At 42.8% G+C, this 26,345-nt stretch overlaps 1 protein-coding gene across 1 annotated transcript in view; it reads left to right on the plus strand.

Annotated features, from left to right (window-relative positions):
• The window catches only part of LOC126238244 (cadherin-86C-like), a 333,139-nt gene that overhangs the window by 128,315 nt on the left and 178,479 nt on the right, over positions 1-26,345 (plus strand). Inside the window, exons 6-7 of the mRNA XM_049947781.1 lie at positions 1,483-1,623; positions 4,888-5,011. Of these exons, the coding sequence (XP_049803738.1) occupies positions 1,483-1,623; positions 4,888-5,011 (265 nt within the window). The remainder of the gene's footprint in view (positions 1-1,482; positions 1,624-4,887; positions 5,012-26,345) is intronic.

Below are 26,345 nucleotides of genomic sequence, written 5' to 3' on the forward strand. Positions count from 1 at the left end.
TCCGACTCTAAGACAGCACCTTCTCGTAGTGCGAAGACGGTCGAACGCTGCGCCTGCGCTGTTGTGCTTAGCGGGGCGCGCTCTAGTGGGAAAGCTGTGTACGCGCTGACTACGCGGAACTATGTACACAACAAAAACATAACGAAATGGTTTTTGTTTTACATGTGAAATTTCATCATTTTTTTCACTTACTAATGGCAGTATTTGTTGCTGTAGGTACACTTTTCTTCATAAGTAAGAGAGATTCTTCGATGAATTTTGCACAGCATACAAACCATACTTAAAGGTGTATCAAACTCTAGAATTTTCGAAATCTATTAAAAAGTGTGGTAAAAAGTAAGGTAATTAACTATAAAAATTTATGTTTTTTGTAAACATGAAGTTTAAAATATAACAGTTCATTCGTTTTTTGATAAATTAAATAAATTCTAGAGTTTCGTACGCCTGTAAGTATGGTATGTATGCTGCGCAAAATTCATCAAAGAATCTCTCTAACATATGAAGAAAAGTGTACCTATAGCAACAAATGCTGCAATTAGTAAGTGAAAAAAATGATGAAATTTGACATGTAAAAAAAATTATTTTCTTATGTTTTAGAACTTGCACTGCAATGAGTGTGAATCCTGAATCCTTCCTAGTGATGCTCACAAAGTTTTATGAATTTATTTGTAAAAGTATAGACACTGGAAATTAAAATTTCCTGTGATGCCTGTCCTGCTCCAAGTCGGCCCGTTTGACGTCCTACCCCCCTTAAAGGATGACGGCGCGAAATTTCCATTTGTTATTACAAATTTAAAGTTTTCATTTGACTCACCCTCGTAAAATCCGAATAAGCAACTAACAGAGACGAATTTAGGGGAAAAGCATTGAACGTCGTAGAATTGAAGGGTGGGAAAGTGAAAAAAGTGGACTGAAGGGGTCAGAAGATAGGAAGAAATAAACGTAGTGAACAGATGAAAGAATAGTGGAAGAAAAGAAAAGAACAACGAATAAGGAATTGAAATTTGCCGACGGTCCGCCGGCCGAGGGTGGCCGAGCGGCTCTAGGCGCTACAGTCTGGAACCGCGCGGCCGCTACGGTCGCAGATTCGAATCCTGACTCGGGCATGGATGTGTGTGCTGTCCTTAGGTTAGTTAGGTTTAAGTAGTTCTAAGTTCTAGGGGACTGATGACCTCAGAAGTTTAGCACCATAGCGCTCAGAGCCATTTGAACCATTTTTTTAGCCGTCGGTCCTGAGTTACCCCTTCCGAAAAGAAAAAGAAGTCTGTATCCTTGATTCCAGGCGGGGACAAGTGCATCCTGTAAGACCCACTCCATTCTCCCCCATCGCTCTTCGTCCTTTAGGATACCTATGCTACGTTGAATAACCCGGGAGGTGAGCCGTAACTTGAGTCGTGTTACCTAGCTGCTGGGAGCGAAGTTTTTCCGACGCCTCGGCCGCTCAGCTGGTGAGGCGTGACACCACTGTGCGTTTGTTGACAGAACGCCTACGCGGACCCGGAGCTGGACACGCGCAACGTGGCGACGGCGAGCGTCGCGGTGGCCGTGCTCGACGTGCAGGACTCGCCGCCCTACTTCACGCACGCGCCGCCCCTCACCAGGCTCACCAGCGCCGTCAAGCAGGTACGTCACCCTCTCGTCCACACTGCATGCACTCATTCACTGTGAGGACAGAAGAACAGAGGACATAACTGTATTCACCATGTTGTTGCTGTGGTCTCCAGTCCAGAGACTGATTTGATGCAGCTCTCCGTGCTACTCTATCCTGTGCAAGCTTCTCCATCTCCCAGTACCTACTGAAACCTACATCCTTCTGAATCTGCTCAGTGTATTCATCTCTTGGTCTCCCTCTTCAATTTTTAACCCTCCGCGCTGCCCTCCAATACTAAATTAGTGATCCCTTGATGCCTCAGAATATGTCCTACCAAACGATCCCTTCTTCTATTCAAGTTGTGCCACAAATTTCTCTTCTCCCCAATTCTATACAGTACCTCCTCATTAGTTATGTGATCTACCCATCTAATCTTCAGCATTCTTCTGTAGCACCACATTTCGAAAGCTTCTACTCTCTTTCTGTCTAAACTATTTATCGCCCACGTTTCACTTCCATACATGGCTACAATCCATACAAATACTTTCAGAAACGACTTCCTGACACTTAAATCTATACACAATGTTAACAAACTTCTATTCTTCAGAACCGCTTTCCTTGCCATTGCCAGTCTACATTTTACATCCTCTCTACTTAGACCATCATCAGTTATTTTGCTCCCCAAATAGCAAAACTCGTTTACTACTTTAAGCGTCTCATTTCCTAATCTAATACCCTCAGCATCACCCGATTTAATTCGACTACAATCCATTATCCTCATTTTGCTTTTGTTGATGTCCATCCTATATCCTCCTTTCAAGACACTGCTGCTCTTCCAGGTCCTTTGCTGTCTCTGACAGAATTACAATGTCATCGGCGAACCGCAAAGTTTTTATTTCTTCTCCATGGATTTTAATTCCTACTCCGAATTTTTCTTTTGTTTCCTTTACTGCTTGCTCAATATACAGGTTGAATAACATCGGGGATAGGCTACAACCCTGTCTCACTTCCTTCCCAATCACTGATTCCCTTTCAAGCCCCTCTACTCTTGTAACTGCCATCTGGTTTCTGTACAAATTGTAAATAGCCTTTCGCTCCCTGTAATTTACCCCTGCCACCTTCAGAATTTGAAAGAGAGTATTCCAGTCCGGAGTGGACTAGCGGTTCTAGGCGCTACAGTCTGGAACCGCGAGACCGCTACGGTCGCAGGTTCGAATCCTGCCTCGGGCATGGATGTGTATGATGTCCTTAGGTTAGTTAGGTTTAAGTAGTTCTAAGTTCTAGGGGATTGATGACCTCAGCAGTTAAGTCTCATAGTGGTCAAAGCCATTTGAACCAAGTATTCCAGTCAACATTGTCAAAAGCTTTCTCTAAGTCTACAAATGCTAGAAACGTAGGTTTGTTTTCCCTTAATCTATTTTCTAAGATAAGTCGAAGGGTCAGTATTGCCTCCCGTGTTCCAACATTTCTACAGAATCCAAACTGATCTTCCCCGAGGTCGGCTTCTACCAGTTTTTCCATTCGTCTGTAAAGAATTCGTGTTACTATTTTGCAGCCGTGGCTTATTAAACTGATTTTAATTTCACATCTGTCAACGACTGCTTTATTTGGGATTGGAATTATTATATTCTTCTTGAAGTCTGAGGGTATTTCGCCTGTCTCATACATCTTGCTCTCCAGATGGTAGAGTTTTGTCAGGGCTGGCTCCCCCAAGGCCGTCAGTAGTTCTAATGGAATGTTGTCTACTCCCGGGACCTTGTTTCGATTTAGGTCTTTCATTGCTCTGTCAAACTCTTCACGCAGTATCATATCTCCCATTTCATCTTCATCTCCATCCTCTTCTATTTCCATAATATTGTCCTCAAGAACATCTCCCTTGTATAGACTCTCTATATACTCTTTCCACCTTTCTGCTTTCCCTTCTTTGCTTAGAACTAGGTTTCCATCTGCGTTCTTGATATTCATACAAGTGGTTCTCTTTTCTCCAAAGGACTCATCAATTTTCATGTACGCAGTATCTATCTTCCCCCTAGTGATATATGCCTCTACATCCTTACATTTGTCCTTTAGCCATCCGTGCTTAGACATTTTGCACTTCCTGTCGATCTCATTTTTGAGACGTTTGTATTCCTTTTGGCCGGCTTCATTTACTGCTTTTTTGTATTTTCTCCTTTCATCAGTTAAATTCGGTATCTCTTCTGTTGCCCAAGGATTTCTATTAGCCCTCGTCTTTTTATCTGCTTGATCCTCTGCTGATTTCACTATTTCATCTCTCAAAGCTACCCATTCTTCTTCTACTGTATTTCTTTTCCCCATTCTTGTGAATCGTTCCCTAATGCTCTCCCTGAAACTTTCTACAACCTCTGTTTCTGTCAGTTTATCCAGGTCCCATCTCCTTAAATTCCCACCTTTTTGCAGTTTTATATTCACCATATGTAGACAATAAAAAGGTTCATTGCAAATTGTGTCCGGAAATAAAGTCAACGTGACAGTAGTGCAAGATATCAGCACATTGCTGCAGATTTCAATGCTGTGCCATCAACAAGTGTCAGCGTGCGAACATAACATCGATATCTGCTTTCGCAGCCGAAGGCCCACTCGTGTACCCTTGACGACAGCATGACACAAAGCTTTACGCCTTGCCTGGGCCCGTCAACACCGACATTGGACTGTTGGTGATTGGAAACATGTTGCCTGGTGAGACGAGTCTCGTTTCAAATTGTATCGAGCGGATGGACGTTTACGGGTACTGGGACAACCTCATAATCCATAGACCCTGCATGTCAGCAGAGGACTGTTCAAGCTGGTGGAGGCTCTGTAATGGTGAGGGGCATGTGCAGTTGGAGTGATAAGGGACCCCTCATACGTCTAGATACGACTGACAAGTGATACGCAGTAAGCATCCTGTCTATCACCTGCAACCATTGAAGTCCATTGTGCATTCCGACGGAATTCCAGAATTACCACAGCGTTGCTCTAGGAACACTCTTCTGAGTTTAAACACTTCGCTGGCCACCAACTTCCCCAGACATGAACACTGTTGAACATATCTGGGATACCTTGTACCGTGCTCTTACGCATTTATGGACAGCCCTGCAAGATTCATGGTGTCAGTTCCCTCCAGCACTACTTCAGGCATTAGTCGAGTCCATGTCACGTCGTGTTGCGCCACTTCTGCGTACTCACGGGGGCACCACACGATAATACGCAGGTGTACCAGTTTCACACCCGCTGTAATGCGTGAATCAAGTGACGTGATTCCACAGCTAGCTCACAACTTCCCGTCCTCTCTGCAGGGAGACGCAGTGGTCCGCGTGCAGGCGGAAGACGGCGACCGCGGGCAGCCGCGGGAGATGCGCTACGGCCTCGTCTCGGAGGGGACGCCGCTGATCTCCTTCTTCTCCGTCGACGAGCGATCAGGTCAGCTGTGCGCCCGACACTCAGCCTGTTCACCACATTTACGATATTTTCTCGTGCACCTCTTTCCCGGCTCTGCTTCCTATAGCATTATTCCATTCACATCCCGTCTCCCCATGTAGATTACCATACTTCTGTAACACCACATTTAGTTAGTTACTTAAAACTTCCGCAGGTTATTTCAACGATTCTTTTATCGAAATTATGTAGAACGACTCAGTTTAGAGGATATGTATACGTGATTAGTATTAACATTCATGAACACATTACTGATGGTTTTGGGACAGCAACCAGCCACACTGAGAAGATTTCTACCACGCACCACATGTTTTGATACATATTTGTATGTTTTGATTCATATTTGTATGTTTTGGTACATATTTGTATGTATCAAAACATGTGGTGTTTGATAGATATCTTCTCAGTGACAAATCTAAAGTGTTCAGTGAGAAAAATTTACGTGTGCTACAATAAGAATGCAGTGGGAATGTATTCACATCTGTCGGACGAATGTTATGAAAACAAACATTCCAAACGGACATTCCACGGCAGTTAATCTGTAAAAAACACACCACATGTCATAAATAAAGCGTGTAAACCGTCAGAGGATGAATCACAACGATTTGAAACCGGTAACGGTACCCTTTAAATAAAGGAACTGAAAGTAAATTTGTGGCTGGTTGCTGTCCCAAAACCATTAACATTTGCTTCAAACAACAGCCATGGTCTCCATCATATCATCATATGACAAAATTGCACAGAACACATTATTATTTTAGAATATTAGAGATCCTACTCAAGCAACTTGTTACCGGTTTTTAAGCAGAAATTCGTCAGTGGGATGGAAGGAGTTGTCCAGGAGATATTATTTTAAATTACACTACTGTTTGTGACAACTGCAACACGCAGAAGGAATGGTCTGAATCAATCCAAAACCAGAGTACGTGTAGAACAGCGAAACCTTACAAAGGCTTAATATTGCGGAGAGATGGGATGTATGAGGCCCAGCTTTGACTTCTTCTGTGTGACTGGATAGGTCGGTGTAATGCCAAGTTCAGTCCGTACAGGTCCAGCAAACGAGGTGGAAACATGCAAATAAGTGCTGGTATGTCTCTTTGTTGGTTGTAAGTGCTGGTATGTCTCTTTGTTGGTTGTATACATGGAAGAAGCCTGGAGGTACTGGAAGGTGTCAGATAGATTATATAATAGTAAGACAGAGATTTAGGAACCAGGTTTTAAATTGTAAGACATTTCCAGGGGCAGATGTGGACTCTGACCACAATCTATTGATTATGAACTGTAGATTAAAGAAGAAACTGCAAAAAGGTGGGAATTTAAGGAGATGGGACCTGGATAAATTAAAAGAACCAGAGGTTTTAGAGGGCATGGATGTGTGTGATGTCCTTAGGTTAGTTAGGTTTAAGTAGTTCTACGTTCTAGGGGACTGATAACCACAGCAGTTGAGTCCCATGGTGCTCAGAGCCATTTTCAGAGGTTTTAGAGAGTTTCAGGGAGAGCATTAGGGAACGATTGACAAGAATGGGGGAAAGAAATACAGTAGGAGAGGAATGGGTAGCTTTGAGAGATGTAATAGTGAAAGCGGCAGAGGATCAAGTAGGTAAAAAGACGAGGCCTAGTAGAAATCCTTGGGTAACAGAAGAAATATTGAATTTAATTGATGAAAGGAGAAAATACAAAAATGCAGTAAATGAAGCAGGCAAAAAGAAATACAAACGTATCAAAAATGAGATCGACAGGAAGTGCAAAGTGGCTAAGCAGGGTTGGCTAGAGGACAAATGTCAGGATGTAGAAGCATGTATCACTAGGGGTAAGATAGATACTGCCGATAGGAAAATTAAAGACACCTTTGGACAAAAAACAACCACTTCCATGATTGTCTAGAGCAAAGAAGGGAAAGCAGAAAGGTGGAAGGAATATATAGAGGGTCTATACAAGGGCGATGTTCTTGAGGACAATATTATGGAAATGGAAGAGGAGGTAGAAGAAGATGAAATGGGAGATATGATACTGCGTGAAGAGTTTGACAGTCCACTGAAAGATCTAAGCCGAAACAGGGCCCCGGGAGTAGACAACATTCTATTACATAGAACGACTGATAGCCTTGGGAGAGCCATCCCTGACAAAACTCTACCATCTGGTGAGCAAGATGTATAAGACAGGCGAAATACCATCAGACTTCAAGAAGAATATAATAATTCCAATCCCAAAGAAAGCAGGTGTTGACAGATGTAAACATTAAGGAACTACCAGTTTAATAAGCCACGGCTGCGAAATACTAACACGAATTCTTTACAGACGAATGGAAAAACTGGTAGAAGCCGACCATGGGGAAGATCAGTTGGATTCCGTAGAAATGTTGGAACACGTGAGGCAATACTGCCCCTTCGACTTATCTTAGAGAATAGATTAAGGAAAGGCAAGCCTACATTTCTAGCATTTGTAGACTTAGAGAAAGGTTTTGACAATGTTGATTGGAATAATCTCTTTCATATTCTGAAGGTGGCAGGGGGCGAAAAGCTATTTACAATTTGTACGGAAACCAGATGGCAGTTATAAGAGTCGATGGGCATGAAAGGGAAGCAGTGGTCGGGAAGGGAGTGAGACAGGGTTGTAGCCTATTCCCGATGTTATTCAATCTGTACATTGAGCAAGCAGTAAAGGAAACAAAAGAAAAATTCGGAGTAGGAATTAAAATCCATGGAGAAGAAATAAAAACTTTGAGGTTCGCCGATGACATTGTAATTCTGTCGGAGACAGCAAAGCACGTGGAAGAGCAGCTGAACGGAATGGACAGTGTCTTGAAAGGAGGATATAAGATGAATATCAACAAAAGCAAAACGAGGCTAATGGAATGTAGTCGAATTAAATCGGGTGATGCTGAGGGAATTAGATTAGGAAATGAGACACTTAAAGTAGTAAAGGAGTTTTGCTATTTGGGGAGCAAAATAACTGATAATGGTCGAAGTAGAGAGGATATAAAATGTAGACTGGCAATGGCAAGGAAAGCGTTTCTGAAGAAGAAAAATTTGTTAACATCGAGTATAGATTTAAGTGTCAGGAAGTCGTTTCTGAAAGTATTTGTATGGAGTGTAGCCATGTATGGAAGTGAAACGTGGACGATAAATAATTTAGACAAGAAGAGAATAGAAGCTTTCGAAATATGGTGCTACAGAAGAATGCTGAAGATTAGATGGGTAGATCACATAACAAATGAGGAGGTACTGAATAGAATTGGGGAGAAGAGAAATTTGTGGCACAACTTGACTAGAAGAAGGGATCGGTTGGTAGGACATATTCTGAGGCATCAAGGGATCACCAATTTAGTATTGGAGGGTAGCGTGGAGGGTAAAAATCGTAGAGGGAGACCAAGAGATGAATACACCAAACAGATTGAGAAGGGTGTAGGTTGCAGTAGGTACTTGGAGATGAAGAAGCTTGCACAGGATAGAGTAGCTTGGAGAGCTGCATCAAACCAGTCTCTGGACTGAAGACCACAACAACAACATGTCTCTTTGATGTCAAAGCACGCAAAATGAGCAAGTGATTGAGCTTGAGAGAGGGGGGGGGGGCAGAATGATTGCTCTTTGTAAAACAAGTTTACCATATCAGCACATTGCGGCGTTGCCACCTTAGCGGAGTGGTCAGTGCGTCCTACTACCCTGCGGCAGACGCGGGTTCGATTCCCAGGTGGGTCGGCGATTTTGTACCATAGGGGCTGGGTATCGTGTTGTCCACGTCATCATCATCGATACGTAAGTCACCCCGTATGGCGTCAACTGAAAAGATTGCAATTCGACGGCCGAACATCCCCAGGTGGCGTCTCCTGGGCGTCAATGCCATGCGATCTTTTCATTTTATTCCATTGCGACTCAGACAGGCATGCTACTATGTCAGTGATGTATGTGTGGAACCAGTGGACAGAAGGGGTTGGTACACAACGATGAATGGGTACTGGACCATACAATGTGATCACAGCGCGGGATGACACCCATCTCGTCTGCATAGCTGTAACTTACATTACAACTTAGTCCACAGTGATGGCTCAAAGTTGGATCAGTGCAGTGGGTGTGGGGACGTCTACGTTGACGGTTGAACGCCGTCTACTGAGCGCTGAACTAGTGGCATGCAAGCCCATTGTGTTGGCTTCCATAGATCACAAACCAGTAAACCCTCAAATGGCAGAGCGCACGTGAATGTCGTCATTGCTGTACTGAATGGCAAAATGTAGTGGTTTCAGACAAATCCTGCTTCAGATTTCCTACGGCGATGGCTATGAACGAGTTAGATGCTACTGTGATGACCGCAGTCAGACAAATTGCGTTGTTGAGCGGTATAGAGGACAAACAAAAAATGTGATGCTTTGGGGGCGCCATTGGCTATAACACGTGATCTCACCCCCTACGTATTGCGGGCAATCCGAACAGCAACCGTTACGCAGGGGAGGTTTTAATGCACGAGGCACTGCTCCTGCTGCAGGCAACTCCATATGCCACATTTCAGCAGGAAAATGCATGGCTACATGTGGCAAGGAATGTGCAAATCTTCTACAAAGAAAGATGGGTACCAATACTTCCCTTGCTTACACGTTCTCCTGACATGACATCTGTCAAATGTGTGTGTGATACAGTCGGTCGGTAACTTCTTTGTTTTGGTCCTCCACCAACCACTGTTGATGCTTTGTGGGTCCACCAACAAACCAAGTGGCGTGTGTTTCTCAGCAGCACATAAAGACACCTTTTGATTCCATACCTTGATATTTAGAGGCTCTGACTGGAGCATGTGGTGGCTTCTCACCACACTGAATAATCACAGTCAAAGTGCATGTACAGCTTTGAAATTCTAATAATTTGTGTACTGTCATGTTCCTAATCTGTGGAACAAATTTATTTTAATTACATGTCTTCTTCTCAGTGTTGCAATTTTCACAAACAGGAGTGCAGACTTAAAACTTGCTTCGCTACCTGTCAGACATTTTATGTTAGTGGGCAAATGATCAAACAATTTTTGTTGCTGCATGTTGAAATCCTTTCTGAGCTACTGAAGCTTTAATAATGGGTCAAGAAGATCACTTCTCCATCTAGTGTTGTACGTATGGACATCACTGTTCGTCTCAAATTTTGATGTGTTATTTGAGACGAATTTAGTAAGTAAATGTATACATATTGTGACAGCACAGTTAAAATGCCTTGCTCCCTGAAGACGTACTTATGGTACATAAAGCTGGTTAAACATCAGACATTATTCTTACTGCTCGCTTTTGTGCAATCAATACTTTTTCCTAAGTGATGACTTACCCCAGAAAATAGTTCCGTAAGACACTACTGACTGGAAGTATGCGAATTCTGTCAGGCGGTTGAAACGTTTGTCTCGAAGATTAGCGATTATACGAAGGGCAAAAGTAGCTGAACTTAATTGTTTGAGAAGCCCAGTAATATGCTTCTTCCAGTCCAAGTTTTCATCAATATGTACACCCAAAAATTCGGAGCATTCTACTCTATTCACTGACTCCTGGTCATGTCATACTTCGATTGTTGGTATGACTATATGTTGTACAAAACTCAGTGTAATGTGTTTTTTCAAAAAGTATGAATTGTACACTTTTGGATAACTACTTAATAATTCTTTGAAAACTATCATTTACCAATCCTTCTGTTACTTTTTCTCTAATAAAATTTATTATAACACTATCATCATCTGCAAAAAGTACAATTTTGCTTGTTTAATGTTACGTGGTTGTCATTCACATACATAAGGAATATGAGTGGACCAAAACTTGAGACCTGTTGGACTCCCTTCGTGAATTTTTTCCCCTGTCACTAAAATTTTCTACTTTTACGACACTTTTGAAGTATTCAGCACAATCCTTTGCATTCTGCTTGTTAAATATGATCCAAACCATCTGTGTGTAAAGCCATTAGCTCCATAAAACTTGAGTTTTTCTAAGAGAGTAACATAATCTACACAATCGAATGCCTTGGAAAGATCAGAAAAAATACCCACTGACGATATTTTATTATTTAAAGCTTGTACTATTTGATGACTGAATGTACAAGTAGCATTCTCAGGCGAGCAATCCTTCTGCAATCCAAACTGTGACATGCTAAGTAAATTTTTTCCCCTAAGTGTGCGACTATTCTCGAGTACATTACTTTTTCGAATATTTTGGAAAAAGATCTCAATAATGAAACTGGACTATAATTGTTTAAGCCTGTCTTGTCACCTTTTTTATGAAGTAGCTTAACAGCTGCATATTTTAACCTGTCTGGAAAAATTCCCTGTCCAGTGATGCATTGCATACATTACTAAGGACATTGCTTATGAATATGGAACAACTTCTCAAAGCTCTGTTTGAAATTTTATCAACCCCACATGAGCTTTTGTTATTTATAATTTTTATAACTATATTAATTTCAGTGAAGGATGCTGGTGCTATTTATAGTTACTTAAAGTTTTGTCGAATGATATTTTCCACATATTCTGTTGCTTCTTCAACTGAACTATTTAATTCTACATTTGCTGCTACGTTTAGAAACTGATTGTTTAAATTACTTGCAAACTGTGAATTATCAGTCGCAACATTGTCATTTAGTTTAACTTTTATGGAATCTTGTAACTGACTGGCTGTCCTGTCTCCAACTTGGCAAAGTCCCACATAGTTTTAATCATATTCTCTGCCTTATTTATTTCTATCAGGACAAGCATACTGCTGGACATTTTAATGACTTCTTTAGAATACTATAGTATTATTCGTAGTACACAAGTACTGTCTGATATTGACTTACTCTGGCCTTTACATAAATTGCCCTCTTTGCCTTACATGAGATTTTAATTCCCTTAGTTATCTAAGGCTTACTTAGTTTTTAATGGATCTTTTGGATAATTTTTTTAGAAAAGCAACTTTCAAATACTGAGACAAATTTTCTGTGGAATAAACTGAATCTGACGTTAGCATCTCTTTCTACATATACCTCACACCGTACCACACCTTTCTCTTAAAACATTATGTCCTGTGCTCATTAATAAGCGTCATTGCTTTGTATGAACCTGACTCAGGGTTGTAAGGTGCCATACTGTTTGTTTCCAGTAATTGTGCATCATGATCAGATAGTCCATTAGCAACTGGGTAAACAATAATTGTTTCGGCCTGAGCGCTGTCTATTAAAATGGTATCAGAGCCCTGCTAGTTTGATGCACATGCGTTGGAAAACTGAGTACTGGAATTGAACTGAAACACCCAAATAACGATTCTAGGTCATTTTTCCTGTCCGTATCCTTTAAGAAACCTATATTGAAATCTTCGCAGTAACAACTCAGAACCGCATGCTTCTACGTTCTGATCAACACAAAATCTATTTATTTCAATATTTTTGGCTTTATATCTAACTTTTACATATGTTGCAAGTCCACCTTCTTCCCTGTGGTTACATGCTGTCCAGAGAGGCACAGAACATCTAGGCATACAATAAGCTCATCTATCTTGTTTTTCAACCCCCTAATGTTCTCTTGAAACAAATTAATTTTATTTTTCTGGAAACTGTTACACATTTAGTGGTCTTGCACTGCTCTAATTTCTTTCAATACTCTCCGTCTGTATCCTGATTCTAACCTAAAAAATGTGTCCCTTTGATTCCAGTAACCACAGGGATTTTGTCTTGTGCGCTAGCGGTCCCCCTCACACTTTCTGTAAGGGGCTCAGCTAATCTTTCCTGTCACCTGCTATTCAGGTGCAAGTGTATCCCCATCTCCCAATTGCTGCAACAGGCACGGCACAGATATGAGACTTTGTTTTAGTCAAAGTCTATTGGCTCAGCTATATGACCGGGCCAGGCTGTTTCCTGCTGTAAGTACATTATCTTCGCCATTACCTTAGTACGTCCCCCCCCCCCCCTCCTTTTCCTCACTGTCCACTCTTCATTTCCACAAAACTTCGTGTTGCAGACGAACGGTATCAGGAACTTCTTGCTGCTTGCTAATATTTACCACCAGTAGAACTTTTTTCTTGAAGAAATGCTTCTTCACCTGCGCCAGTCTGTTTCTGAGTTCTCGCAGGCTTGGACCATATTGCGTAGCTTTGCTTCCTATGTGTCTGGATTATTCGCCCCTTTTAGTATTGCTTCCGCAGTTCTCTCTGTGCTAAATTTCCTAGATGCTGCTCTCTTTGGGAAACAACAAAAATAATATGACAATCGAGTTACGAATGAACAACCACTTTATTTCAAACAGAAAACAAGAGAAATAAGACATTGGTGTTCATAGTAACGAGGGCAACATTTTTCTTTTAGATTTCCTAGTTGTTCAGCGAATTAAATAGTTCGCAGTAATGGGAGATATTCGCATAATCATATGTATGGCAGCATAAAACAAATATCCTCCCAGTGATAAAAAATGACTGACGAGGGCATCCTCCATACTGTAAATCCCAGATTTTCATGCGCTTCAAATATTTTGTAGAGGCACTTACCCTGAGTACCTGGCTATCGGTTTTTTTTAGCGACGAGTCTTGGTTGTTGAGAAAATCGATTCTGAAGTTCATTGCGCACTTTGTATACCCGTAACATAACATATATTTCGAGCAAGCCAGCGTAGCGCAGCGGTAAAGGTTCGCGGCTACCGCGCTGGAGGCACCGTATTCGAATCCTGCTTGCGGAGTAGATTTTCGGCGTATTTAATGGCATTTGCGATTTTGCACTAGAGGCCCTTTGCGAGCAACTGACGCTGTAGTTAGTTGCGAACGTAAAGGAATGCAGCTCGCATCCTCATTGGCCTAGGAGCTGGCTAACGGTATTCACGGGAGAGGGGACGATAAGGAGGGGGGGGGGGGGGAGAGATCGATTTCAGGTAATACAAGAAGCGACCATTGTTCGAACATTTGGAACTCCAATTGACAACCACAAACGGTATGAATATTTGAAAAAATTAATAACTGAATATATCTTTATAATTTCGCACACCTTACACTGTTTGTTGATATACTATGAAATTAAATTGAAAAACTTGGTCGATTTAAAAGAAAAAAAGTAGACTACAAGGCTGCGCACACGGTACCTCCAGCGGGGTAACCGTGAACCTTTAACCCTGCGTTGCTCTGACTTAACTAGTAATGTATACTATGTTACGGGTATACAAAGCACGCAATGAACTTCAAAATCGATTCTGTCAAAAGCCGAGGCCCGTCGCTAAAAACCGGATAGCCAGATACTCAGGGTAAGTGCCTCTACGACATATTCGAAGCGCATCAAAATCCGTGATTTACAGTATGTAGGGTCCCCTTGTCAGCTTTAGATCGGTACTTTGACATTCATAATGAGTAGCAAACACTTTTCAAGAATAAGGTATTACTTCCCTAAGACGTGTCTTGCCTTCCCACAGACTATCTGGTCAAAAGTATCCGGACAATCGTATGTAACGTGTAACTGTCAAGTAGGTGTTACGAGAGAGAGAGACACGCTAATGTGAAAGGAGAGAAGCAGTAACACTACTAGTCATTGGATGTCACCTGAGTAACAAATCCATCAGGGATGTTTCAATCCTAAACCTGCCAAAACTGGCTGGAATTGGAAACACCAAGGAACAACTACAGATAAACCAAAACCAGGCAGACATCATATACTGACGGACAGAGGGCGTGTAGCACTGCGGCGGCTCGTTATTTAAAAAAATCACATGAAAGCACCGAAAGGACTCACTTCAGAGTTCCAAAGAGCTATCAGCAAAGAGATAACTCGACGACTGTGTGTATGAAGTTAAAAATAATGGATTACAGTGCTCGAGCAGCTCCTCATAGGCCACACATACGGTGCCATTGTACAGAGTAAGACTGGAAAAGAGTGATTTGGACTGATGAATCCCGCAATGCCCTGTGGCAATCCGATGGAAGGGTTTGCATTTGGCGAACCTTGGAGAGCATTACCTGCCATCATGCGTATTATCAACACTGAAGTATGGAGGAGGTGGGACGTTAAAACAGTGTATTTCAGTTTTTAACAATCATATGCTTTAGAAGAGGGAGAGGTACGCGAGAAGCCATTATGGCCCTAAGGCTCATAATAGAAAAAAGAATGGAAAAAGGAAAGGACACCTACATAGCATTTGTTGACCTCGAAAAGGCCTTTGATAAGGTTGAATGGAAAAAACTATTCCAGATATTGAGGGAAACTGGAGCTAAGTACAAGGACAGGAGAACGATATGGAACTTATACAAAGAAGAGGTGGCAATAGTGAGATGTGGGGAACATCAACAACAAGCAAAAATTAAACAGGGTGTCAGACAGGGATGTGCACTCTCCCCTGTCCTCTTTAATATGTACATACAGAAAGCAATGGACGAGGTCAGAGAAAAGTTAGGACAAGCTAATGGAATCAGGATCCAGGGAAAAATAGTTGATATGCTGCGTTTTGCGGATGACATTGCTGTCCTAGCGGAAAATGAGGAAGAATTACAAGTAGTGTTGGAGGAAATGGAAAACACTCTTGCTACACGGTACAACATGAAAATTAATAAGTCAAAAACAAAAATCTTAGTTTCAAGCAAACAAAATAATCAAGCAATTACGAATATAAGGCTGAATGGAGAGAAGCTGAAAGAAATACAAGACTTTGTCTACTTGGGAAGCAGAATAACATCAGATGGTCGTAGTAGGAAAGATGTAATAAGTAGAATAAATCAGGCAAAGACTGCATTCTATAAAAGGAAAGGACTCCTTACATCAAATATGATAAGTCTGGCGTTAAGGAAGCGGTTAATAAAGACCTTTGTTGGGAGTGTGCTTCTCTACGGCAGCGAAACCTGGACACTTGGAGAGGACGAAAGAAGAAGGATTGAAGGATTCGAAATGTGGTGTCTGCGAAGGATGTTAAAAATTCCATGGACGGCCAGGATGACAAATGAAGAAGTCCTGCAGAGAGCGGAGGAAGTTCCAGTTCTTTGGAAGACGGTCAAGAAGAGGAGAGATATATGGATGGGACACATTCTGAGACATGAAAGTCTTCTCCACACTATAATGGAAGGCCTTGTGGAGGGCAAAAGGGCAAGAGGCAGACCTAGAAGAAAGTACATAAGCCAGATAATGCAGGACCTAGGATGCGGAAGTTTCACGGAATTGAAGAGGCTGGCCGACAATCGCACTGAATGGAGAGCTGCTGCAAATCAATCTTAGGATTGGCAACTTAAGAAGAAGAAGATGCTATTTGAAACGACCGGCCAGGGTAGCCGAGAGCGCTAACGCGCTGCTTCCTGGACTCGGGTAGGCGCGCCGGCCCCAGATCGAATCCACCCAGCAGATTAACAAGGAGGGCCGCTGTCCTGGCAATCTTGGATGTGGTTTTTAGGCGGTTTTCCACATCTCGATAGGTGAATACCGGGCTGGTCCCCACGTTCCGCCTCAGTTACATGGCTCACAGACATCTGAACACATTCGCACTATTCCATGGATTACACTAGACACAGACAGTTGAGGTACACTAGTTCCTTCCAGAGGGTACGGGTTGGCGACAGGAAGGGCATCCGGCTACCCCTTCAAAATTAACATGCCACATGTGATTAACCAGCAGACCCTGCAGGTCGGGATAATTGCTTGGAAAGAGAGAGATATGCTATTCGAAACGACTTAAGTTCATTTCTGTTCGGGTTATAGCTACAGTCTTACAAAAGCAAGCAAATAGCTACATAGCCTAATTAATTTTCGTAGTTAGTTAGTTACAAGGGTCGTTTGAAAAATCCTAGGAACGGAATAGAAAAAACGTACTTGCATCACTGAAACTTTTTTATTTTTCAATGTAGTCTCCTTGTAGAGTAATGCAATTTGTCCAGCGATGTTCCAGTGCCTTGATCCCAGCTCGGAAATGAGTTTCCTCCAGGCCTGAAAAATAGTTGTCAACTCCGGCTATCAGTTCTTCGTTTGAAGTGAATATTTGTCCACCAAGAAAAATTTTCAGTTTTAGGAAGAGATAGAAGTCTGACGGAGCCATATCAGGAGAATAAGGTGGATGAGGCAATAATTCATACCTTAGTTCCTGTAATTTTGCCACGGCGACGGCACATGTGTGCGGGCGCGCGTTAAGAGTCGCGGCACCCACCTTGCAGTTAATTATTTCATTTCTAATTCATCAGTTAAAGTGTGATACACCTTTTCAGATGACATCTGGCAAGCGTGAGTAATTTCGTGCACTTTCAATCGGCGATCCTCCTTCACCATTTTGTCCACTTTTACAATGATTACTGGAGCAGTGACACATCTTGGCCGACCACTAAGCTCTCCCGACCAAATATAAATTCATTTGTCCACTTGGCAACAGTTGAATATGAAGGAGCAGAGTCCCCCAGTGTATTCTGGAAATCGGCATGGACGTCCTTTGCTTTCATGCCTTTCTTTACGAAGTACTTAATCACTGCTCGAATCTAGATTTTTTCCATCTTCGCAAATCACTACGCGGGAACAACAACAAAACCAAGTCACCGCCGCAGCTCTCTTCCAAGAACACTGACGTGGCACGTGTTTACAGGCAACAGTCAAACGAATATCACGTGAACAACTCGTTGCGCTAGCGCTGACCTCTCTTGGTGATTCCGAGTGCTTTTCAAACCACCCTCGTATTTACATACTCCACAGATAATTTCAACGATTCATTTATCGAAAGGAAGTGGAACGAGTCAATTTATAGGATACGTAGACATGACTAGCGCTAATATTAATGAACATACTGTTTTTCAGTCCTACTAATGCAACTTCGCTAGAAACTAGGCTTTTTTTCGGGCCACCATTCGTTAATTGAATGGAAGGAGTTGTCCAGCAGAAATGATTTAGGTTAAATTTAAAACCTGCATTGCTACCAGTCAGACTTTTCAGTTATTGGGCAAATGATCAAAAAGTTTTGTTCCTGGATATTGAACTTTCTATGCCACTCATAGCTTTAATAATGGGTTTATTAACATCACATAGCCATTTTTCGTTCCTGTTCTTAGTATGGACACCACTATTCTCCTCACATTGTAAACGATTTTATATGACGAATTTCACTAGCGAATGTATAAACTGCGATGGTGCAGTTAAAACGCCTAACTACTCGAAGAAGTACCTACATGACATGCGCGAAAAATGCCTAGCCCCTGGATGAGGTACCTACATGACGTTCGTGGTCCAACATCACATAGCATTGTTACTGCTCGCTTTTGTGCAATCGATACTTTCTTATTCCATAAGACATTATTGAGTGGAAACACGTACAATATGTCAGGAGGCTGATTCGCTTGTGTAAAAGACTAACAATTACACGGAGAGTAAAACTAGTTGAACTTAAATGTTTGAGAACTCAGTAATATGCTTCTTTCAGTTCCAGTTTTCATCAAAATGCACACCCAAAAATTTGGAGCATTCTACCCGATTTACTGACTCCTGTTAATGTTCTGTATTAGTTGTTGATGTGGTTCTATTTTATTAAATGAAACAAGTTTACTGTTACCAGTCACCGTTTTATTTATTTCCACGACGCGTTTCAAAGATTTAAACCTCCATCATCGGGTGGATTTACATTAGTTATTATGATATTTGTGTGTGTGTTGTGCTACGATTTTTTGGAGGAATTTGTGCCACTGCCTAGTGGAGAAACAAGACACTATTTCATAACATGGTTTTGGATTTCTTCTGCCAAAAAATTAAACTAATATCTAATGGTAAACACCTCCAGTTGTCACAGGTTCCTTTCGCTGTCGTAACACATCACATGTATACTGTCACAATTTGTAAACAAATATGGCGTCTGGAATCTGCTGGGTGCAATGTTCGTATAGCAGAAGAGAAGACATAATCGTAAAGTGCAAAGAATATCGTAACAACATTATTACAGAATGATTGTTTAAAGAATTTGGAGGTGTTTGTTTTGAGGTGTCGAATATATGTGTGTGTACTTCAGGTGGCATATAAATCCAATTTTGACAAGTTAAAACAGCTTAACATTCGTACTCGTTTATACAATCAGGTGAAATGTTAAAATGGCTTAAACTTCATACTTGTTAATAACAATCAGGTGAAATGTTACAGACTTGAAGTACAATAATCATATTGACTACAGCTACAGCAGTAAAATCATACGTAGATGCCACTATTTGATTGGGATTAATAGAGTGACGTGAGAGGCTGGAGGCAGAAGGTCACGGTAAAGTCTAACATAAAATGTTTGCATTTAAGGTGATTCTATTTGTTACTCACAACTGAATGTCGGGTGTTTTCTCAAAATTTAGGAAGAATCCATTTTCAGAGACGCATTGAAAAATATCTCCGCCCAGGGAATGGGTGTTGTGTTATCCTAACAATCATCATCTCGCCGGCCACTGTGGCCGAGCGGTTCTAGGCGCTTAAATCTGAAACCGCGCGACCGCTACAGTCGCAGGTTCGAATCCTGTCTCGGGCATGGATGTGTGTGATGTCCTTAGGTTAGTTAGGTTTAAGTAGTTCTAAGTTCTAGGGGACTGATGACCTCAGATGTTAAGTCCTATAGTGCTCAGAGCCATTTGAACCACTTGAAAAATATCATTAACGTTATTCGATCCGCTGTTTGCAGGTGTTTAAGGTAAGGTGGCACAATTTACGTCGATATTAGACATCAAAATAAGCGTGTATGCGAACCTGCGAGAAAGCTAGCGAAAGCTGAACACATGCTATTTTGTCGGGCAGCACGTGGGCGGTGTGGCGTGCAGCGGCTAATGTATTCCATCGCGATAGGCGGCAGCGAAGGCGTGCTGAGCGATAAGGGTCCGGCCAGCCCTTAGTGCCAGCCAACCAAGGACCTGGCTCTCCTTAGAAACGGCCTGGCCGCTCAATACCGCCGGCCATTGGCCAGCAAGCAAAGTACTACGTGTCGATCGTCCACCTGGAAGCGCACCGATCTGGAAAAGCACTCAGCACGCTGAAAACGGTTTTTTCAACAACTGTGACACAGTGGTTGAGTATAAGAATATAACGTACCAATATGACATCGTTTGGATTCCGTAGAAATGTTGGAACACGTGAGGTAATGCTGACTTTACGACTTATCTTAGAAGAAAGATTAAGGAAAGGCAAACCTACGTTTCTAGCATTTGTAGACTTAGAGAAAGCTTTTGACAGAGTTGACTGGAATACTCTCTTTCAAATCCTGAAGGTGGCAGGGGTGAAATACAGGGAGCGAAAGGCTATTTACAATTTGTACAGATACCAGATGGCAGTTATAAGAGTCGAGGCGCATGAAAGGGAAGCAGTGGTTGGGAAGGGAGTGAGACAGGGTTGTAGCCTCTCCCCGATGTTATTCAATCTGAATATTGAGCAATCAGTAAAGGAAACAAAAGAAAAATTCGGAGTAGGAATTAAAATCCATGGAGAAGAAATAAAAACTTTGCGGTTCGCCGATGACATTGCAATTCTGTCAGAGACAGCAAAGGACTTGGAAGAGCAGTTGAACGGAATGGACAGTGTCTTGAAAGGCGGATATAAGAGGTAGTCGAATTAAGTCGGGTGATGCTGAGGGAATTACACTCCTGGAAATTCAAATAAGAACACCGTGAATTCATTGTCTCAGGAAGGGGAAACTTTATTGACACATTCCTGGGGTCAGATACATCACATGATCACACTGACAGAACCACAGGCACATAGACACAGGCAACAGAGCATGCACAATGTCGGCACTAGTACAGTGTATATCCACCTTTCGCAGCAATGCAGGCTGCTATTCTCACATGGAGACGATCGTAGAGATGCTGGATGTAGTCCTGTGGAACGGCTTGCCATGCCATTTCCACCTGGCGCCTCAGTTGGACCAGCGTTCGTGCTGGACGTGCAGACCGCGTGAGACGACGCTTCATCCAGTCCCAAACATGCTCAATGGGGGACAGATCCGGAGATCTTGCTGGCCAGGGTAGTTGACTTACACCTTCTAGAGCACGTTGGGTGGCACGGGATACATGCGGACGTGCATTGTCCTGTTGGAACAGCAAGTTCCCTTGCCGGTCTAGGAATGGTAGAACGATGGGTTCGATGACGGTTTGGATGTACCGTGCACTATTCAGTGTCCCCTCGACGATCACCAGTGGTGTACGGCCAGTGTAGGAGATCGCTCCCCACACCATGATGCCGGGTGTTGGCCCTGTGTGCCTCGGTCGTATGCAGTCCTGATTGTGGCGCTCACCTGCACGGCGCCAAACACGCATACGACCATCATTGGCACCAAGGCAGAAGCGACTCTCATCGCTGAAGACGACACGTCTCCATTCGTCCCTCCATTCACGCCTGTCGCGACACCACTGGAGGCGGGCTGCACGATGTTGGGGCGTGAGCGGAAGACGGCCTAACGGTGTGCGGGACCGTAGCTCAGCTTCATGGAGACGGTTGCGAATGGTCCTCGCCGATACCCCAGGAGCAACAGTGTCCCTAATTTGCTGGGAAGTGGCGGTGCGGTCCCCTACGGCACTGCGTAGGATCCTACGGTCTTGGCGTGCATCCGTGCGTCGCTGCGGTCCGGTCCCAGGTCGACGGGCACGTGCACCTTCCGCCGACCACTGGCGACAACATCGATGTACTGTGGAGACCTCACGCCCCACGTGTTGAGCAATTCGGCGGTACGTCCACCCGGCCTCCCGCATGCCCACTATACGCCCTCGCTCAAAGTCCGTCAACTGCACATACGGTTCACGTCCACGCTGTCGCGGCATGCTACCAGTGTTAAAGACTGCGATGGAGCTCCGTATGCCACGGCAAACTGGCTGACACTGACGGCGGCGGTGCACAAATGCTGCGCAGCTAGCGCCATTCGACGGCCAACACCGCGGGTCCTGGTGTGTCCGCTGTGCCGTGCGTGTGATCATTGCTTGTACAGCCCTCTCGCAGTGTCCGGAGCAAGTATGGTGGGTCTGACACACCGGTGTCAATGTGTTCTGTTTTCCATTTCCAGGAGTGTATATTAGGAAATGAGACACTTAAAGTAGTAAAATGGTTCAAATGGCTCTGAGCACTATGGGACTCAACTGCTGTGGTCATCAGTCCCCTAGAACTTAGAACTACTTAAACCTAACTAACCTAAGGACATCACACACATCCATGCCCGAGGCAGGATTCGAACCTGCGACCGTAGCAGTGGCACGGTTCCTGACTGCGCGCCTAGAACCGCGAGACCACCGCGGCCGGCAAAGTAGTAAAGGAGTTTTGCTATTTGGGGTGCAAAATAACTGATGATGGTCGAAGTAGAGAGGATATAAAATTTAGACTGGCAATGGCAAGGAAAGCGTTTCTGAACAACAGAAATTTGTTAACATCGAGTATAGATTTAAGTGTCAGGAAGTCGTTTCTGAAAGTATTTGTATGGAGTGTAGCCATGTAAGGAAGTGAAACATGGACGATAAATAGTTTGGACAAGAAGAGAATAGAAGCTTTCGAAATGTGGTGCTACAGAAGAATGCTGAAGATTATATGGGTAGATCACATAACTAATGTGGAGGTATTGAATAGAATTGGGGAGAAGAAGAGTTTGTGGCACAACTTGACTAGAAGAAGGGACCGGTTGGTAGGACATGTTCTGAGGCATCAGGGGATCACAAATTTAGCATTGGAGGGAGCGTGGAGGGTAAAAATCGTAGAGGGAGACCAAGAGATAAATACACTAAGCAGATTCGAAGGATGTAGGTTGCAGTAAGTACTGGAAGATGAAGAACCTTGCACAGGGTAGCGTGGAGAGCTGCATCAAACCAGTCTCTGGACTGAAGACCACAACAACAACAACAACAACAACATGACATCGTACAACCGCACCTCCAAACTGGAAAAGCGCAATTATGTGCTCCATGTTTAAGAACAATGATCCCCTTGTGTGCGATAACTACAGAGGAATTGCTTTACTGGATCTCATTTACAAAATCCTATCGATGTGCCTATTAAACAGGTTGATCCCAATAACTGAAGAACTAATTAGGGACTATCAATGCTGTTCCCACAGAAGCTATTTTATTTATCTTAGTCTTAGAGAAGATCAATAGTTTAGTAAAACTAATCCAGAAGGGATCCAAATGCAGGAGATGAACATTACTGGACATGCCTAAGCAGATGATGTAGCATTAACAAGTAGTTTCAAAACAAAACTAATCAGAATGATACACAATTATTACAAAGTCGCTGAGAAAATAGGATTATGTGTTAATGATGAAAAGACAGAATATCTGGTCATAAGTAAGAAAATTCCTTTGGCTGTAGATGGATTCATTTTCAAACCAGTTACCCGTCTCAAGTACTTACGCAATACAGAAATAGATGCCTGCCTAACAAAGGGCGAAAAAAAACACTTTTTCGATTAGCCGAGCGGTCTAAGGCGCTGCAGTCATGGACTGTGCGGCTGGTCCCGGAGGAGGTTCAAGTCCTCCCTCGGGCATGGGTGTGTGTGTTTGTCCTTAGGATAATTTAGGTTATGTAGTGTGTAAGCTTAGGGACTGATGACCTTAGCAGTTAAGTCGCATAAGATTTCACAAACATTTGAACAAAAACACTTTTTAATTTTATCAAAATCTTAAAGAGAAGATCACTTAGCACTAACTGTAAAATCCGGCTGTATCAGTCGACTGCTATACCGGTAAGTTTATTCTGATGTGAAGCATTAGCAGTCAAAAGGAAAATACTGAGTAAAATCTTTGAACCGCTATATGATGAAAATGACAGGGAGTGAAGAAAAAGAAAAAGTGAATAATTAAGAAAGCTGTACAAAGACCGTGACACCTTCGAAGAGAAGGGTGAACTGGGCAGACCGTATAATAAGAATGGTGATGAACAGACTACCTAGAATACCACCTTGCAGGACAATAAATGGAACGAGACGAAGACGGAGGCCCAAAATTTGGCGGCAAGATAACATGCGGGAGGACACAGCTAGGATGAACATAAACGCCAAGTGGATAAACAGTGCACTTGACAGAAAGGAATAGAAGAGGTTCGCAGAGCAGATGTAAGGGCGATAAGGCCCTTGCCACGTGTAAGAGAAAGTAAGTGCAAGAGTCTAACTCAGCTGCATGAGAATGCCAGAAAGGTTACGGTTTAAAGCCTTGTTGTCGATGAGGCCATTAGAGACGGGTCGCAAATTCGAACTGTGAAGGATGGACAAGGAAATCAGCAGTGTCATTCTCGAAATGACCATCAAAGCATTTGCCTTAATCGATATGGAGAAACAATGGCAGATGTAAAGCTGGCTGATCGGACTGGGCTAGAACTACCACTGTCCCGAATGCGAGTCAAGTATCTTAACCTCTGCCCACTTAGGTGAAATCCTAAATGATACACTTCCTTACCGATAAATGCTGACCTTAATCAATGAAAGAAACAAGAAACGACTAGCAGACGAAATGGGGTTGGACTAAGATCTCAAATGGTGCGCGTTATTTCTGGCTACTAAAATATCATAATCTCCATGGTTTTGTTGTTGTTGTTGTTGTTGTTGTTGTTGTTGTCTTCAGTCCAGAGACTGGTTTGATGCAGCTCTCCATGCTGCTCTATCCTGTACAAGCTTCTTCATCTCCCAATACCTACTGCAACCTACATCCTTCTAAATCTGTTTAGTGTATTCATAACTTGGTCTCCCTCTACGATTTTTACCCTCCAATACTAAATTGGTGATCCCTTGCTGCCTCAGAACATGTCCTACCAACCGATCCCTTCTTCTACTCAAGTTGTGCCACAATTTTTTCTTCTCCCCAATTCTATTCAATACCTCCTCATTAGTTAAGTGATCTACCCATCTAATCTTCAGCATTCTTCTGTAGCACCACATTTCGAAAGCTTCTATTCTCTTCTTGTCCAAACTATTTATCGTCGATGTTTCACTTCCATACATGGCTCCACTCCATACAAATACTTTCAGGAAAGACTTCCTGACACTTAAATGTATACTCGATGTTAACAAACTTCTCTTCTTCAGAAACGCATTCCTTGCCATAGCCAGTCTACATTTTATACCTTCTCTATTTCTACCATGATCAGTTATTTTGGCTCTGAGCACTATGGGACTTAACATCTATGGTCATCAGTCCCCTAGAACTTACAACTACTTAAACCTAACTATCCTAAGGACAGCACACAACACCCAGCCATCACGAGGCAGAGAAAATCCCTGACCCCGCCGGGAATCGAACCCGGGAACCCGGGCGTGGGAAGCGAGAACGCTACCGCACGACCACGAGATGCGGGCAATCAGTTATTTTGCTCCCCAAATAGCAAAACTAATTAATTACTGTAAGTGTCTCATTTCTTACCTAATTCCATCAGCATCACCCGATTTAATTCGACTAAATTCCATTATCATCGTTTTGTTGGTGTTCATCTTACATCTTCCTTTCAAGACACTGTCCATTCCCTTCAACTGCTCATCCAGGTCCTTTGCTGTCTCTGATAGAATTACAGTGTCATGGCGAACCTCCATGGTTTATTGATTAGAGAAACGGCATACGATTCATAACAAATATTAAGTGCATGCGCGCTTAAATCAAGGCAGATTTCCACTCACCTGTTCTGAATAGTTTTGAGGAAAGCTCTGTGATACGATTTATGAATGAAGAAGAACGACACATTCCTCTATTCGTAGTTTATAGTGGTGTCATGTTTCAATCATTTATTCAAACTTGCATTTCTTTGTAAACGACAATAAACGAAATGTGGCGCCGGCCGCTGTGACCGAGCGGTTCTAGGCGCTTCAGTCCCGAACCGCGCTGCTGCTACGGGGGGGTCGCAGGTTCGAATCCTGTCTCGGGCATGTATGTGTGTGATATCCTTAGGTTAGTTAGGTTTAAGTAGTTCTACGTCTAAGGGACTAATGACCTCAGATGTTAAGTCCCATTGTGCTTAGAGCCATTTCAACCATTTTTGAACGAAATGCGAAGCAGGTTGCCCATTAAGAATGATACTAAGTAAATTTGATGGATGGCTGCATCGTGTAGGCCAAATGACAGAAAAGAAAAGAAAAAATCTCTTATTTTGGTTATAAAGATTGAGAAGTGGACTGCTGAACATATTTTCATGCGGTTGCTGGAAAAGCTTATATCCTGTGGGTAAGACATCGCCTACGAGTAAAGACAGCCAGCGAGCAATATTATTAGTTACATACGTAGCTTTCGTTGTGCCTTTTGCAGCATCAAATATTCCTGAAAGGCTTAAGTAATAGGCCCTGACAGCATAACATCAGCATCACTACTCGTTCAATTGAGCTGAGCAGGCGTTCTCTGGAAGAAGACGAAGTATCCGCACATTCCTATGGACCCGATGTAACAATACCACAATTAGACACAGAGTATTCATTTTCACAGGTTGGAAAATGTCCC

This window comes from Schistocerca nitens, chromosome 1 (genome assembly GCF_023898315.1).
Source record: "Schistocerca nitens isolate TAMUIC-IGC-003100 chromosome 1, iqSchNite1.1, whole genome shotgun sequence".
In the NCBI taxonomy this organism is placed as follows: Eukaryota; Metazoa; Arthropoda; class Insecta; order Orthoptera; family Acrididae; genus Schistocerca; species Schistocerca nitens.